Below are 18,735 nucleotides of genomic sequence, written 5' to 3' on the forward strand. Positions count from 1 at the left end.
CTAGAGCCTCTTGATATATGACGATTCTAATAAAGTTCCTTTCTTATGGATCAAAGACAGTTTAAACATCTTCCAGTTTGCTACTAACAGTCTTTACATTTGCTTCCTATCCAGGCCCGACACGGTAAGTTGATCGATGTTCCGGTGGCTCCAACTTTTTTTGGCTTATGAGACACAAATTCTTTACATCATCTCACAACCTATAACATTTGATGATTCTAACTTCTCAAATGTGAGAATTTGCTGCTTATTTTTCTTTTTAAATCTTTGCTCCAGGCTTTAAGCAGTTAGAAAGACAGAGAATGACACACTACACGCACATATTACAGTCAAATCTGTAGATGAGGATCAGCGCTGACTACCACACTGCATATCCTAACTAAGCTCCCACGCTAACACAATACTGCTGACAGAAACACCTCCTGGGCGCACACACACACACACACACACGCACACACTGAGTAAAAGATGCTAACTCGTAGCCTCGGGGTGGAAGAGCAGAGCCGAGTCAAACAACTGCTGTCGCGACATCACAATCTAAAGAACAGCATCAACACATTAGCTGCTCATTAGAGCAGCCGTTAAACTAGGCTAGAGGTGGGGCATCGATCGGACCAAACCACACAGACGTACAAACAGACTGCATGCAATAAAGGCCTGTATGTTGACATCATTATCGACACGATGCATTAGTTATAACAAAAAGCAACAAGGTAAAGCACAACCCAAAAAAAAGGGAGGTCAAAGCCAATCGCTGCAGATCGTTACAGACGAGTCTTTAAAACTGAACTGTAGGACATTTAAAATCGTGCTTTACAGGGAGACGTGGCCGCAGGTAAGCTGTTCCGAAAGTCTATAAAAATGATGAATAATCCCAAATTAGCTCTGAAAATGTCCTCAGAAAGTTTTTAGAATAGGTAATATGTCTCAATAACATCACATCCAGACTGCGGTGCAGTCTGAGGTCATAAAGGGGGTATGTATGTAACGCATTGAAAACTAAATAGAAAATATATGAGAAAAACTGAAGCAGTTCATCAGTGCTCACAGGACTGAGAAATACGGATAACATTTATATTGTCTCACAGGATATATATCCCCATATTTCTCATCTCATGGGAAACATAACAGATATAACTCACACCTTTCAAAGAAAAGGCTGCAAGTCACATGCGGCATCATAAGCAGCAACTTTCCCAATTAAGAGAGGAGGATTGTGTAACCAGACCACACAGCAGCCAGCAGAGCGTGTTAAATCAGAACGACTCGTGGAGGAATTACTGATTCTCTTACTCGTCTTTGGGTAAAGTTAAACTTTTGGGTCGGTTTACTTTTAGCGATACAACTTTACAATCATTTATCTTAAGATATCATTACAGACAACATGTCTCCTGATGATTAGATGGTTGATTGGTTGCAGCATGTGAGGTACATTTATTTGAACAACTGTGAATTATATATTTCATATCGTCAATCATGTCACTGAGCCACAGGTTCCATCATTTCATCACTGTACACTACGTCAAACCCGTCTGTGACACGTGAGCAGCCCCGCAGTGAGTCTCTGTTCAGGTGAAGGCGGGGCGACGCCCGCTGGTGCCCGGTCGCGCCCCCGTCAGTGTCCTCCATGACAGTAACAGATGGTCAGATGCCCCCCCCCCACACACCTCATCCAGCTAACACACCTCAGGAAGCGGAGCGAGGAGATCTAGGCTGACTGCTCCCGCTGAGACGAGGTGGCAGATGACAGTTGGGATGAGCGTAGTTGCGGGTGTGTGTTTCTAAATGTGTGTGTGTGTGTGTGTGTGTGTCCGAGCCCGGTGCCGAAACACGCCATCATACCGGGGAGAGAGCGCACGTGGGGAGATGAGATAGAGAGAAGCAGTGACAGATCATTTGTGAAAGCTCCATTCATTTGTGAAAACGGCCTGGATGCCAGTCGCCATCAGCTCGTCTGAGCAGCCTGAGAAACAGCAATGAGAGGTTCAGATTTGAGTTTAGACATGAGACAGAGAGAGAGAGAGAGAGAGAGAGAGAGAGAGACAGAAAGAGAAAGAGAGCATCTGAGGGAGCATCCCTATAATGATTCTGTCGTCTCTCCGTCCCTCCATCAGCTGCACCATCTCTCTCTCTCTCTCTCTCTCTCTCTCTCTCTCTCTCTCTCTCTCTCTCTCTCTCTCTCTCTCTCTCTCTCTCTCTCTCTCTCTCTCTCTCTCTCTCTCTCTCTCTCTCTCTCTCTCTCTCTCTCTCTCTCTCTCTCTCTCTCTCTCTCTCTCTCTCTCTCTCTCTCTCTCTCTCTCTCTCTCTCTTCTATGAATATCAGCTGTTTTTACAGCCTAAAAGTAGTCACCCTAACAAGTCTTTCATCTCATGCCGAGTCTTAAATCCCAGTGGGGCCTGAGACTCAAAATTGTTTCCATTTCATTTGAACTCATCTCAAGAATTTGCCTGTAAGAGTTGTTATTTTGTGATACGCAGGGAGCTCGTTCTGCTGAACTACAAGACGCTGCCGACTGTGCTTCCTCGAGCTAAATTGGAAACAAGCGAGTCAGGCTGAACACAGAAGTTCGTACTTGTTTGTTTTGATGAAGAAGAAAACAATGAGTACGAGACTAATGAAGGAATAGTTTGACATTTCAAAGCCTTGAATCTTATTGAATCTTATCAACAGTATCAATGTTCTCATTTAATTCTGGGCAAGAAAGGAAATACATGCATCTTCTAGAATGACTATTTCTTTAAAATGGATTTGTTTTGTTCTTGCAAATGATTCTCATTGTCTCCCACTTTCTCTTGTCTAATCCCTAAAGTATTAAAGTATGTGGAGGAAGTGCATTTAGAGATGAACTAGACAAGCTGTTTGAACACAAGTGAATTCAAATGTCACCTAATTTTAAAAAATGCACACGCTCTGATAATCAATAAAAACATTTTAAATCATCCGTATCTACCTAAAGTCAACACAAACACACACAAGCACATGTAAGTCAAGAAAAGCAATTCAGGGAAAAACACACAAAGAGAGCAGCCGGTGTGAAAATGATCCACACACACAAACAAACACACATCAGAGAAGAACACCTCATAAGAAATCATGAAACTGGGTTTTTTTATTTATGTGTGAAGCTGGTATGAGAGAGAAGAAAAGGATGGGGAGAAAGAGAGCTTTACTCTTAAGCCAAATCTCTGGATGCTGAAAAGCAAACATCCAAAATGAGTGTGTGTGTGTGTGTGTGTGTGTGTGTGTGTGTGTTTTCTGGCTTTCCCATGGCTATTTACAGCCCAGTCAGACACTGGGGACTGTCTGGAGTTTACACACAGAGAACTGGAGAAAAGAAAACACACACAAACATGACCGTAAGCGACAAAATCTCTCGGAAAGAAACATCACGTCTTCCGGCATCCAAACGAAGATACAAACACACACACACACACGGTCTCATTCATATGTAGTCTCTCTCTCTCTGGTTAAAACACACACCACTGTATCAACAGGAGCTCAGCCTGTTTGTTTCAGTGGAACACTGACAGAAAAGCAGTCAAAGTCAGTCGAGCGAATGATTCTACTCGACTGCACTATTGTGATTCTCTAGAAAGCGTTTTAATTGGCAGCTCAGCTACTCAGGTTTCAGGTACAGCTGGCAAAAAAAAAAAAAAAACTGTGTCCCAAATGCATATTATTATGAAATACTAACTGGGTTTTGTTCAAACTCGCAAGAAAAAATACAAAATGATCTCCACAAGCATAAAATAAAGTCATATATTCATGGTAAAAATAACTATTTGTGATCTCTGAACCTGGCACTTTGATTGGCATCTGTCAGCAGCAGCTTCTGTCATTTCCTGTTACTGTAAGTACACAGCAACAGTGCACTATATATCTACTATATCGTGCATTTCTACACGTGTGTACATAAGCTTTAGCACCGGAGGACAAAAAAGAAACTGAAACGTTTCGTATTAAATACACGTACAGGCAGGTGACAAATCAAAGTAAGAAATTACAATAAATGAGTGCAGAAACATAAATGTGTGAACAGGTGTGAAAATGATGTGCGTCATAAAGACTAATCTACTGGCTGATTTATGTGCTGTGCTCTCTAGTACTGAGTCTGTAACCTGGCGTTGTTACGTGTAGTTTCAGCACAGGAATATGTATGTTTTATTACTTGTTTTAATTACGCAATCAATGCCAGGGAGCACTGAAGCTGAATTCATGGTGACTGACATTACCAAGGCTTCACAGTGTGTCATCCTTCTGTACACGCAAACACAAAAACAATGTATATTTCATGTCTGTTGTATGCAACAGTACTAGGGCAAGGCATGACAAACAAAATAGAGACAGTTTTTATTTTACTTTGAATTTTGAGAATAAAGTCGAAATTTCAGTTTTAAAAAATCGTCGTCCTCTCATTTTGTTTTCCTTATGCCTGGCCCTAATATTCCTCCGTACTGTTGACGCACTGCTCAATCCTAAATTATAATATCTGCAACTTAAAAATACAAATTTTTGAGAGACGAACGTATTCAGTTTGTACAATATATATTGTTTCCTCTTTACTGATGGCTTATCCTGTTTCTCGCTGCATCTTCCATGTGTAAAAGACAAACAACGACTTGCTCCAGATGTTGCGTTATGCGGAGATGCTTTGATGGAGTTAGCGTAGCATGTGTCACTAGCTTAATCTGAAAGCAAATGATTAAACAGCAAATTGGCACTTTAAAAATCTACTTTTAATGCAGAAGGGCAGCGTCACAATGCAGATTGGACAATGTGACTGCCTGCTGCTTACAGTGACTCACACTCACACACACACACACACACACAAAGAGACAGGGGGCATATTGACAAAATGTCACTCTCTGCTGTCTGACACATTTCAACAGGCTATCCTCTGTAGTTAATCAGACCACACACACACACACACACGCTCTGAGCCAAAAACATATATATTGTAGAATCTATGCTGTTCCTGTCAATAAAGCTCCTTTGAATTGGAATTTAAATGAAGAAGAGACAGAAATAGACCGAGGGAGACAGAAGCAGAATGTAAGAGCTGCAGAAGAGGCCTGCTAGAAAATCCATAGCCTGCCTGTTATCAGGACCATAATTGGTTTTCCCCCCTAGCATCCTTCCTCCTCCTCCTCCTCCTCCTTCTCATCCCTCCTATCTCTCTCCTCTACCCCTCTTTCTCTCAGCCCACACACACACACACACACACACACACACATTCCCAGACACAGGTGACAAAAAGCAAAGCTGGAACTCGCTGTAAATACATCATTTTTTTCCAGATTCGGTGTGTCGCATTTTGCATCCGAAACGTCTCGCCCGAACAATGAGCCGACTGCACGGCGGAGAAGGCTTAGTGTCAACAAATGCCCCTCGCTGTTATACCAGACACACAAACATGTGTACCGTCACAAAGACATCGCACACAGTCAGACACACACACGCATGCATGATTAGCGTGAAGCGTGTAATCAGTGAATGGCCTGATTAGCGGGTTACACTACGGCGAAAGACAAAGAGATTCATTTACTCATCCGCTTAAAAAAGAAGAAAAAAGAAGACAGAATACCGAGGGGGGGGTGTGGGGGTGACAGAGACACGGGGGAAGGGCTATAAAAATCATTTTGGCTGTGCGGAGATGCCAGAAAGACAGACGGGGAGCAGACAGACACAGAACAAAATGCTGCCAAACACAGACAAAGAGGCGAGGCAGAGGAATGCATGGGCCGATAGAGAGGCAAGAAGAAGAGACAAGAAGAAAGAAAGACACCGGAGGACATGAGGAAAGACAGGCGGGCGTAGACGGAAAGCCACACACACACACACACACATAATCACACACACACAAAGGGTTCGTGCGGAGGTCGAAGTCTGCAGGGGGCCTCTGCTGTATTCACTGGTTCAGGCTTCGGGAGTGCTTACTCAGCAGAGCTTCAGTGTCTCCCTGTTATGCTGAGGGTGAGTCAGAGGGAGGGACGAGGGGTGAAGGGAAAGGAAGTCCTTATGAGGGATTAATGCTTATTATGTACTTGCTAAGAGTCGATAAAAGAGGCGAATATCTGCTGAGGATAGGGATACACCTCATGGATTCTTTTCAGCCAATACCGAGAACTATACCTGCTGCTCATGGCCGATAATGATAACCGATAACTTCTCATTGTTATTATGCACACCTGAGGTTAACAAAGGTTTAGATGTAGTGAGCAAAGATGGATGATTTAATGACATCACTGTTGTTAAAACAACTGTACTCGTCTTCTTCTGTAACTGTGAAAAACATCCAGATGTTTGGTTCTCTAGTCAGCGTGGTGCGCTGGTTCTTCTTCTTCTTCTTCTTCTTCTTCTCTTTGTTTATTGGCGGATTGCACACCATCTTTAAAAAGGTGCACCTTGACACCTACTGTATCAGAGTGTTTAGATGCTCCGCTTGTTAATTCCATTAAAGCAATTTTGCTTTGTATAAGCAGCCGGTTATTTATTGCCAGTAATTTAATTATCAGAATAATACATAAATAAATGTCCTGTTAGCGGCTGATAATTTACCACGCCCGATATATGTCGTGCATCCCTAGCTGAGAATATAATAAGAACAAACATTGTATCAGGTCTTCTGCTAAACTATACTTAGCAGAAGTAGGGACTATGTGAGTGTACAAAGCTCATCAATTACATGTGAGTTTCCCTTTAAAGAAGTGCTTTGCATTTATTTTAACATAACCATTAAAACCTATATCATGCCTAAATTCCCAGGAGAGGTTATTGAAGGGAAAACCAATTTTAAGAGAGTGTTCAGTGTGAAGATTTTGTGTTGGTACTTTATTTTGAATAAAACATAATTGCATTTTCTAGAAAACCAAATTTTTAATGCAAATTGTTATTATGGACATATTTTTAGCAGACAAGGTGAAATAACACCTAAAATATGTATTAAATAAGTCTAAAGGGATTATGTTCAAAAAATCTAATGAATGATAAATGACTTAATCATGTCCTTGCACTAAAGCTTTTATTCATTTTTAGGTCGGCATAATGGATGAGGAACTTTTCACAAGTGTGAAGGATGAAGGGCAGAGGGTGGGAAAGGGACAAAAAGAGAGAGGTTTCTAATTTGCAGATCTGTCCCTCTGGGTTGCCAGGTGTGAGAATGTGCATCATATACAGCCCGAAGCCACTGACACACAACACTTTCATACCCGCCTTCAGACCTCTCTATCACTCCTCCTCCTCCTCCTCACCCAACACACAAACGCACGCTTTATTCCACAAAAAGTAGTTTTCCAAACACGCTTCCTGCCTCGTCTTTCTTTTCTGTTTTGTTTTCTAATTAGGGAGAACACCGCTCCCTCTTTGGACGACACTTTATTTCAATTATAGCTGGAACAAAGAGTCCAAAGGGGGGGAAAAGAGAAAAATAAAGAGTGCAAAATAAGATATTTTCCATCTCTCCAGTCATAGCAAAAGTCCCAAATAATAAAGCACAGGCAGGTCTAATCATGAGTACGGAAGCGGTTTTGGATACTGATTTGCCTTCCATCAGTCAGAAGAATCTCACACTTAACCGTCATCCATAAAACAATCTGCAGGATTATTCATACGGCCTCGCTGCTTGTCTGGGATAAATGAATTCTGAATTTCGGAGTAGGGGAAAATAAAACGAGCGCTCGGTGAATGATATATTCTCAATTTTTCATTCAAGAGTTTGGGGGCGGATGAATATTTGATATCTTTTTATAAAAGACTCATTCATCAAGTGGCGCTCGTTGGCCAGGGGGGGGGAAGAGGAAGGAGGAGGTTATGGCGAGACAGAGTTGTGGAAAGCGTCCAGTTATTGCGGCTCATTATCAAGAAGATAGAGTAGGCCGGTGATGGAGTTAGATGCGGACGGGAGGAGAGGCTCCATCTGCAGTCGGAGTTTAACTCAGAGATATTGAGCTTTAAAGTTTTTTCCCCATCCAGAAACTAATATAACTTTTTGCATTTGCAGGTCAGCCTCTTCAATAAACGTCTGCACTCACCTGTGATGGATGAAGGTAAAGCCGTGTTATACGTTTTGATCTGCACCTGGACCCAAGACTCTAACAGCTTACATGTATATTTGAGAAAGTCCACCTTTCCTACTACTTAGTAAAGTTAAAACACATCTTTCCCAACTTGCTTTTACCTACGATGGATATCTGTAGTTCTTTCCACATGGTGAAAACTGTGTTTTTTGCCAGTTGGCAAACGTTGGCATGCTAACACCGTAAATTAAGATGGTGCACAAAGCATTCTGAAGTTAGCATTCAGCTCAAAGCACCACTGGGTCATACATGTACCATGGACTGTATGAAGGCGTCATAATAAATGCACATCTACACATGCTGCAGCATCTACAAGCATGCAGCACATATTACTATTACCGTAGCCCGAGTGCATCGTTTCATCGTGAGATCGGGAGAAGAAAATGACAACGAGAGGCAATCTGTTGGCATCAGACAAAGCCTGCTGGGAAATGTGCATCCCGTAAGAGGCTGTCAGCCCACCGTAATTTACTTCCTGGTTGCTCTGCACACGCTCCCTCGCTGTCAGCGCCGAGGAGAAGACGAGTGGGGAATCAATCACGGAGGGAAATTAAAGAGGCCATCGCAGCCTGGCTAGGTATCCCACACCCACACACACCCACACACACACAGTATAAACGTCAGCCCTGTCACTCATACAGGTACAGGCCCCACACCTGGTGACAAATTACATACGACACCTATAAGCAGCCATATGTCAGGAGAACACACACACACAGTTTGTGTATGTAGCTGTGTGTGTGTGTGTGTGTGTGTGTGACAAAGAGACCGAGGGAGTGCTGCATAATTGGGAAAACTCCATATTTGCACAGACTAAATATGAAAGACTTTCTGCAGCTTTTTCATCAACAAATGTGTTAAACTGCAGGCGCGACAGGGTTGAAAAGTGGCTCCCTGTTTACAGTGTCTGTCTCACTCCGCTTCTCTCATCCTGCATGTCTTTTCACATGCATATTTGATGCGTGTGTCTCAGTGTGTGTCTGTGCATGCTGCTCATGTGTATTCATGATGCACGATCGTGTCTCTTTTAATGTTTTCTATGCACATTTGTCACGGCACTGGCTGCTTCAGAGGAGATACTGGAACCGGTTGCGGAGAAGACAACGATGATGCAGCAAGGACAAAAGTATGTGGACACCCAACAATTAACGATGTCATTTTTACCCTATGACCTTTCCAGGAACCAGGAACCTGTTGTAGTTTTGGTTCTTGGGTTCCTGGGTTCCCTGTTCCCGATGAGTTTTTACGACGACCTTGCGCTATCTGGGGATAACCCCTAACCCTAACCCTTAAAAAGATTGATATCAATGTGATATTTAGATAGAACATGACTGTGTGAATGTGGATTATTAGTTGTAGGTGTATTGGTAGTAGTAGTAGTAGCAGTAGTAGTAGTAGCAGCCTTTAACCCTGTGAGTATTATGGCCTAAATGACAGGAATAAGAATTTGTGGCATGAAATAAATATATATGAATATGTGCACAAAACACTCTTGTCCTGTCAGTTAAAAAGATTTCAGCATTGGACCTCAGAAGCTCATACGAGTCCAATCATGATACACACTCTCTCACACTTACATGCGTAACTTCCCTCCGATGCCTTCCAGCGTATAGCCCCGACCCTCCTCTGCACATAATGACATTAGCATTTCTAGCCCTCTCCTCTCCACATCTTATCTACTTCAAAAGCAGCGCTTCATTAACTACAGCCATCTATCAGAGAGCAGGGAGCCGGCAGGAATGTGTGCGTCTAGCTGAGAGTGTGTGTGTGTGTGTGTGTGAGTGAGAGTCTCCACAACACCAGCAGTGTTATGTGGGGTCACAGACTTGTAGATTGGTGTGACTGACTGGACGTCACACCTCCTCTCCCTCCGTCCTCTGCATGTTGCCTCTGTGTCTCCTCCGCTCAGTATCAACATGTTTGCCTCTTCAGGACCAAACGGGAACATGACGCGAACAGGAAGTGTGCGAAATCTACTTACGTCGAAGCAAACAAAGGGCAAAGTCGTGAGTGAATTAAGCTAACAAGATATTCCCAGCAACAGTCTCCTGGTAATAGATTTAGCAAATTACCAGCATGAATTACGTGTTTCCTCACATATTTAGCCACGGCAGCAGCGATCGACACAACAGTTTAGGATTAGAACTTTCTAAACCACAGCGTTTCAAATGTCTTATTAGTAAAAAAATAAGTGATACAGAATTCAAATGTTCAAGAAATCTTTTTGATTGAACAAAAAAAACTGTATTTTGCCATCTGGAACAACACACTAAGTGCTTTCTTGGCATGGACGTGTCTTTATAGCAGTTTATTTACTGATAAGCACACTTAGATCGTCTCTGGTCGTAGTTTGAGATAACGAGATGAGCCTCTAGCTTATCTTCGTACATCTCTGCACAACATCAGAAAACTCTTGACTTGCAGGTCGAACTAAACTGCACATTGCTACACAGTAATATGCACTTGTGGAACATTTGTAAAGAAAACGTGTGAGCTAAGGAGGGAGTCTGTCAGTGTCGGTGAAGGCATTTGAGCAGAGCTGCTAGTGAAGCTAAGCTACGCTAATGTGACTACTCAACATCCTGTACATTACAGACTGCACAGAGAGAGATAAATTCCTTAAAAGACAATATTTTAAAGGCTTTCCATTGTCCATATTTGTGGTTGTTTACATTTGATAATCCCCCCCCTGGAGGCGGTAGCTTAGTTACATTTGAATTCACTGCTACATCACCCCCTGCTGGGACGTCACCAATGTTTTATTCCTCTTCTGACGGAGGAGGTCACCTGGCCCGCACTAATAAATCGCAGGTTGTGGCTGTCAGGGGAAGCAGTTCTCAGAAGTGGATTCCCCGAATTCCCCATTTGCCACCGTCAACCAACACGCGCCCGAGAGGCATGATGGGTAAAAGATGCTCCCACATGGTGATAACAGATGTAGTGCGACGTGAGATGTGAGTGAGAGAGAGAAAGAGAGAGAGAGAGGAGCAGCTTTTTGATAAGGTGGAGGAAGGTGGGGAGCAGAGGGAGAGGAGAAAACGATAAAGAGCGGATAGGGAGGCTGGATCATCTGTCTCTGGAGAGGGAGGAGAGAGATTGTGGAGTGAAGTGAGTGATGGAGAGAGAGAGAGAGCCAAAGAGATATACTGAAAGAGAATCCAGGACACCAGATGGAGAGAGAGAAAGAGTGAAAGGGATTTGAAACTCAGACAAAAAAAACAAACAAAGATTTAGATTGAGGAAGGAACAAAGAGAGACAGAGGCTTAGTGTGAGAGAGAGAGAGAGAGAGAGAGAGAGAGAGAGAGAGAGAGAGAGAGAGAGAGAGAGAGAGAGAGAGAGAGAGAGAGAAAGAGAGAGAGAAAGAGAGAAAGAGAGAGAGTAAAAGAGAGAGTGTGTGTGTCTTGGCGAGTATGAAGGTCTCAGCTTCTTGGCAGGATGCTGCAGCAGAGCTTGGCCCGGACCCTAATGGAGATGTGAGGAGCCTCTGAGTTTGATCTCTCACACACACACACACACATAAATGCACACGCACACACACTTTCACACCTTCCTCCCGTTTCGATCACTGTGGCTCCAGACAAACTCGATGCACTGACGCCACAGCTGAACCCAAAGTAAAGAAGAATGAGATTTACTCAATGGCTCCGGCTGCACAACATGGTGCGTCTGTACAAAGAACGGATTGTTCTTCACGCTTTAAAAATTAAGTTTCAAAAAAGAATACAATTTGTATTTTGTTGTTCCTTTAATATTAGTTCATTAATTCCAAAACATCTTCTGCCCAATGACTAATCAACTAATCCTTTCAGCTCCCTATCACTGTGTTTATCCATCCCGCCCACAATAAACCTGCAGAGCTCGAATTAAAGGAACAATCTGTCACAGTTAATCCCAATAGATTGTGACACACAGGTGCTCTTCGGCTGTGTGTGTAGTCCTCCTAATCCAAACCTTACCATGACTTGGATTTAACCGTTGACCCACTTTAGGTGTCCTGCACCACATGTAGCTCTTGGATTCCCCCATCAGCTCTCACCCTAACTGCTCCCCAAACTAACACACACACACACACACACACACACACAACCGTGGTTATGCAAGGACAGTGGTGATGTCACACAGTTGGACTCACTAAAACACACACACAAAGATGCAGCCTGCCAGACTCGGTTTTGGTCGTCTGATTTCTGGAGCTCGAGTGTTGCGGCCGTGAAACAACTTGAGAAAACTAAACAGAGTTTCGTGGGTTTCTTGTTTGATGTTCATCCTTATTGGACGACGCTGAAACCAGTCGCACACACACACACACACACACACAGACAGACAGAGACTCATGCTGTGAGCTACAAAGACACTCCAAGACGAGCAGGAGAAGACATCAGGAAATAAACGTCGAGGAGAGCGCCTGTGAGGATCCCAATTTAAAAAAGTCCACACACAACAGTGTGTGTTTGTGTGTGTCTCCTCTGGGAGTCCTCACTCCACTTAAAGGTTGTTTGTTTGCAGCAGAGGAGGGGGTAAAACACACACACACACACACAAGACGGGCTTTCCCCCTGAACATTATTGAGCGAGGGTGGAGGGAGGGAGGAGGGATCAGCCGCCATCTGCCGTATCATGAGTCATTCTCTTTAGCTTTCAATCACTCCGTCACGGTCAGTGCGCCGTCACTCACAGCACACGCACCTAACCTTGTTTCCTCTATGAGACAGAACACACGATGACACACCGGCGTGATGAGTTCATCTTCACCGGCCTGTACCGTACAGCAGCTCAGAGGAGCATCGCCACACTGCTACAGCAGTGCTGTGAAAAGTTGCACGAGCGTGTAATATATGTGTCGATGGATTCGATTCTGATCTTTAATTTAGAACATGGAGCGTACCCACCAGTGTGTTCAATCCTTTCAAACTTTGTATCCACGTTTGTTAGAAAGGTTAAGCGATCAAAAAAGGAATTCTCTGTGTAGCAGGAGATCATCTGTGACTTTTACACTTAATCCGTCCCAGCTTCTCCTGTTTAGTTTGTGATTTTGTGCGTCTACAAAAATACCTTCCGATCTTCCCTTTAGCATGTTAACATTTAATATTACGGCGAGCCTGCTTCTCCTTTTAATAGAAGATTATGAGGGAACCAACAACAAACAAAAAAACACACCAGCACGCAAGTGGCTTCAAAGATCTCTTCTCACTTAAACAATTTATTATCTCAGAGAGGAAACTACGTTCAGGAAAAGAAGAAGAGAAACACACGGACGCGACTAAGCGACGGTAAACTAAACACAGCGTAACATCACAGAGATCCACAGAAACAACAAACAAACATGCTCTAGACCACTTGTTGAAGGCTGTAATGAAGTTCCTTAATTACAGGGCTGCCCCCCCACCCCCCCTCCCCTCTCAGTCGACAAGTCAACTAATCGGTCGTTTTGGTCGTCTAAGATGTCTTCAGCCGTTTAGTCTGTTTTTTATGCTTTTTCAAGCTGAAGGACTTATTTCGGAGACACTTAAGATTTTAAGCGGTGATTTTGTGCGATTCCTTGTGGAGAACTTTTACAGACACGACAAAAATCGTACGAGTGTTCGCCAACTAAGAATTCCTTTGGTTACGGAAAGCTCTCCTAAATAAACAATAAAAAAAAGAAGACAGATGGTGAACACAAAGCAGCCAGTACAGGCCTGATCAAGCCGATCAGGTATCAGCCAGATGTGACCGGCAACATTTCGTTTTTTGCTGACTTTTTGCTGTCTGTGTCTGAGATGCCGGGCTTTCTGGTCTATTAATGCTACTGTTTGGTACCTCTTGCTGGGACCATGTCACGGCATTTTTAGGGAAGTGTTTGTGTCTTTCCATTAACAGTCCCCATGTACAGCACAGGTCATCTACAAGAGAATATGACTCATTAAACAGCCCTGAGATCAGCCTGTATTGATTTTCTGCTGCGCACCACACCACAAAACTGCAGCGTTACAGCCGGGGGATCGTCTTCTCTACATCCTGTGTTTATGCATGCGTGTGTGTATATACGATATGTGTGTGTGTGTGTGTGTGTGCATGTTCATGTCCCACTTGGTGGTTTAGTGCAATTCTTTCAGCAAAAAAAAACAGACGGCCCTCATGACTCAGGAATGCTGTGAATGGCTCGGAGGCCTTAAGATGGGAAACTATGCATTGATTCCCGGACATCGTTCTCATAACGCTGGCCTGCACACACTCCTCCGCTGTGACCTCTCTGGTCTCTGTCGGACATTCACAGACACACAAGAACTCACACAAAAAGATGTACAAGTGTGTGTGTGTGTGTGTGTGTGTGTGTGTGTGTGTGTGTGTGTGTGTGTGTTTGGCCCACCCAGTGTTTTACAGACTTCTCCTCATGGACCGGTGTCTCGAACCTAATAAAAGCCAAGTGCGACAGTCTACATAACTCACTGACAATAACACAAACGCCAAAAGCAGATCCACCCACAATGCATCACTCTGACCTCGACCTCACCCTCCATGTCACTCTGCTTTTAGAGTTGTGTTCTGTTGAAATTGAACTACAGCATATCGATCTGAGAGCTTCTCTCCTTCCAACATGTTCCCTCGGTTGTGTCGGTAAATGCTAATATGCTCACGTTTACAATGCTAACACGCTAACGTTTAGCAGGTACCATGTAGACATAGTTAGCATCAGCATGCCAACATTTGATAATTAGCACGAAGTCTACTTCTCTTTTTATAAAAGATTATGTGGGAACCAAACATGTGGCTTCAATGATCCCTTCCCATCTAAACAATTTCATATCTCAGAGAGGAAACTATGTGCAGGAAAAGAAGAACAGAAACACACGGACACGACTAAGAGACAGTCAACACAGCGCAGACGGCAGCAGCCATGAGCGGTGGTGACCCACACACACAATAAGCCACATGTTCTTGACCACTTGTTGCAGGCGGCGGGGAACGTGGAAGACAAAGGCTCCAGAAGCGATCGTCAGCTGTCATTTGTCTTTGCTGCACTCCCAATGAATTCATGTTTAAATGAATCTGTCTTTATTTTAACAAGTTCACTTATTGTCCTTTAAGGTCCCACAGGAGTCCCCAGACTCAAGTTTATGAACCATTGGCTTAAGTGCACGAGTGGTTGGCCCCGTCCCTGGCAGTGTGCCACCACGGCCCGGTCGTGAGGCGCTCTGCTCGGGGGCCCCGAGGCGCTGCTCCTCCCGGACGCCCCCCCCCCCCCGCCTTTGATCTCATAATCACCTGGCTCAGCAGAGAGAGGGAGAGGCTGCAGGGGCGGGAGGAGGACAATAATAACCTCAGCAGTTGTTCTCGCGGCCACATTGAAGCCTTCGCGGTTTGAGTTCGGAAAGAAAAGGAAGCAGGCGAATTCCTGGGAAGATATCTCATGTTGATCATGAACAGCACCGTGCACTCACATCACTGGATGCTAAAAAAAGAATGGGACGATTAACTTCATCGTAGGAACCGGACTCACGGGTCAGGGGTTCAAGGTGATATCTTAAAGGAATCAGACATTTTGCCATCAGCTGTTACATAAGCAGAACAACCATCCCTCACTTCGCTCACATCCCTGTTCTTGGAGGCGATGAAGGAATCTAAAAGCAGCCAACTTGAGCCAAAACCACGTCACCTTTTTAGGAAATCCCTGTTTGTCTATTGCTCGTCTTCTGGCACACAGACGCACACGAATGCAGAGCTCGTTTTGCAGCCAACTTGGACGTCCTGCATGCCAGGCCTTCCCAGCATCATGTGAACAGACACGGTGCTATACAAACACCACAGCCATGTCCCTATAAGATCATTTTACTAATGCTATTACGGACGAGAATACCTTAACACGGTGACTATAAACACATACAGACAGGAAGGTATGGTGGTATTTTGTGAACCCTTGCACACAAAGCTCCTCTGACAATGAGCAGAAAGACACTCCGCCGTGCAAGCATCGCTCTCTGTCGTCCTCACGTTCAACAAATCAACATTTTTGAACAGATGTCAGAGTCGAGAAGCTGAAGGTACTGTCTGTTCTTTTTTGTGCTCGGCCCCCCCCCAAAAAAAAACCACTCAAACCAAGACTAGCACCCAGAGAGGACAGGGGGATGACTAACCTTTGATATACTCTGACAGAGATACAGTATGTGCCTTATGTGTGTTTAGCCTGTAGCCTGCAGCAATTCTATCCGAGTGCACTTCGCTTCACACTACTCTCTTGACTTTGCATCACTTCACTTGCTTTTACTCTCCTGTGTCATGCAGCGTGTTGGACAAAGATCTCAAGCACCTCATTTTATGAGGTTTTATCTCAGGGACACCATATGGAAGAAAGGAAATGATGTGCTAATGATATACTACTGAATATATATTATACACTCCACTGGTTCTAGGGCTCATTTCTGGTGCACTGACCTATGATGAAGCTAAATTTTGCAGCATGGGAACCCTCCTCAGGAATCCCCTCCAGCACCCCCCCACCCCCACCCCCCGCGGGGCTCCCTGGACACTTTAGCGGTCATGAGAAGGAGGTGAGAGCGGCTTCTTACCTCAGCAGGTTGGGCAGAGGGATGGAGCCGGAGCCTGACCCCAGTATCCCCTTCTTCCCACTCAGCAATTTCTCCACCAGGGCGACATTCCCGGTCCGGGCGGCTTCCAGCAGCTCCTGCTCCTTCCCCATCCCGGACACAAGTTTGCAACGACGGGGTGACGAAAATCCAACAAATCTCCCATATATCCACGAACTGCCTCCTCGCCTCCGACCCTCTTCCTTCACCGTCTGGAGCGGGGAAGCGTCTGAAAGGATGCCTCTCGCTGCATGCTGCTGCTGCTGCTGCTGAACGGTGAAATAGGTGTTATTGATGCTGCAGAGCGCGTTTGACGTGCACTGCTCCCCTGGTGCCTTCTAACCTCAGTCCGTTCACACGCACGGCTCCGTAATCTCCTCTCGTGTGAGTTCGCCGACGTGCACGACTCCCCAGCGTAACCTCAGTGCAAACAAGCGCAGCGGGAGGGGAGCCGGGAGGGGGGGGGCTCTGAAGCGACTCCCTTAAGTGTGAAGTAAAGAGTAATGAAAAATAAAACTCCTTCTCCGTCCTGTCCGGTGCGCAGCTCCGGCTGACAACAGGCGGGAGGTGGAACCCTGTACGCCTCCACAGGAAGCTCTTCAGTCCCGCTGTACTCTCCTCCTCTCTACCCTCGAACCTACCGCACTGGCCGGTGCCTCTCTGGATCGCATGAGAACACAGGTGTCAAGTTAGCCGTGTTTACGACTGTACACTTCCTGTTCTTTGCTTTCAAAATAAAACTCTCACTCGCCAATTTATTACAAACTTGACCAACCGAGCTTAGACGTGGATGATAAAGATATGAAGAAAGCTGGTTTGTGTTTATTTTTTGCATTGCCTTCTTGTTTCTTTTATATCTTGTCTTTTCGTATTTTTACAATTTCATTTTTATCTTATTTGCTGATGTGTACCATTCCAATAAACTGCCTTGCCTTCACACAACTTACAAAAACGCACATTTTACAAAAACAATGCTGTTAATTTGACCAACATATTTCTACATATTTGTAGATACTGTTTGCAATTTTAAGCCTAGCTAACAACAGCTAGCTATCTCGAGGCAGGTAAGGCAGGTAAAAAGATGCAAATCAAACAAACAAATAGTCAAATACCGAACTACTATGTGCAGAAAACTAAAGAAAATGTCGTATTTTTGAAAATCTGTGAGCAGAATGGGCAGAATAACCTACTATGGGGTCACTGGAGAAAAATAGATAACTGCTGGGGCCCAGTTAACCTCTCTATCTGGTGCAATTTACAATTGTTATATGTTGGAATCATTTGCCTGCAATGTCTGATTAAAAGCTTCACTATACACTCATTAAATGCATTTCTGGAGATAAAGACATTTAACTCTAATGCTTTTATATGTATGTGTCAAAAGTAAATATTTATATTGTGTGATATGCATCATCACACATTCTAAGCAACAGCCTGGTCATGGGTGGGCCTTGTGCAAATCTAAACTTTTATTTTGAAAGCCAAGCCACCGTCTTCCGCTGATTTACACACAGCGTACAGTCTGGGGCGTGGATGATGGTGATGCCACAACACCAACAGGAGGCAATGCCTTTGTTTATCTCTTCAAAAAGTCTCACTCACATCCACCAGCTGTGCTCATTGTTGCCACTCTCGGACCATCAATCTATTCAATCACACACACGCACATGCGCAGTTGCCCTCTACAGGTGTGTTCACTGCTGCAGGATTTGGAAAACGGGTGAGATCCTAAAATAGCCTGCCATGAAGATGGATTTTTTATAAGGTGCTCCGATCTGTCGACTGACAGCCTGGGAAACAGACACACCACCTCCTTTCCACCGCCCCCCCCCCCCTCATGCCGCCGGTGCATGCTGGGACACGCCTGATGGCTCCACTCTGCTGCTTAATTGGAATTCAAAGAGAAGTGTTGCCTTCAGGTGCTCCACCTTCAGCTGATGTTTTCCCACGTCTGAGCTTGTAAAGACGAGTTGTTATTGATTTTTGGACAGCAGACAACAGCTGTTTTCCTTTTGAATTAATCTGCTGATTATTTCCTTGAATCGATTAATCGTTTAGTCTGTAAAATGGGAGAAAGCAGTGAAATGCTGCACA

The 18,735-nt window shown here is 44.4% G+C and overlaps 1 protein-coding gene across 5 annotated transcripts in view; it reads right to left on the minus strand.

The window, feature by feature from the left end:
• anks1b (ankyrin repeat and sterile alpha motif domain containing 1B) overlaps window positions 1–17,289 on the minus strand; it is a 158,678-nt gene extending 141,389 nt beyond the window's left edge. For 4 of the 5 annotated variants that reach the window (XM_076111488.1, XM_076111486.1, XM_076111490.1 and 1 more), the window contains exon 1: window positions 16,624–17,289. In XM_076111488.1, the coding sequence (XP_075967603.1) occupies window positions 16,624–16,754 (131 nt within the window). In that variant the 5' untranslated portion in view covers window positions 16,755–17,289. The remainder of the gene's footprint in view (window positions 1–16,623) is intronic. The other variant, XM_076111487.1, reaches the window with a different exon arrangement.
• Window positions 17,290–18,735: the final 1,446 nt, after the last annotated feature.

The sequence above is a fragment of the Anarhichas minor genome, unplaced genomic scaffold, assembly GCF_050575085.1.
Source record: "Anarhichas minor isolate MPS153535 unplaced genomic scaffold, ASM5057508v1 ptg000045l, whole genome shotgun sequence".
In the NCBI taxonomy this organism is placed as follows: domain Eukaryota; kingdom Metazoa; phylum Chordata; class Actinopteri; order Perciformes; family Anarhichadidae; genus Anarhichas; species Anarhichas minor.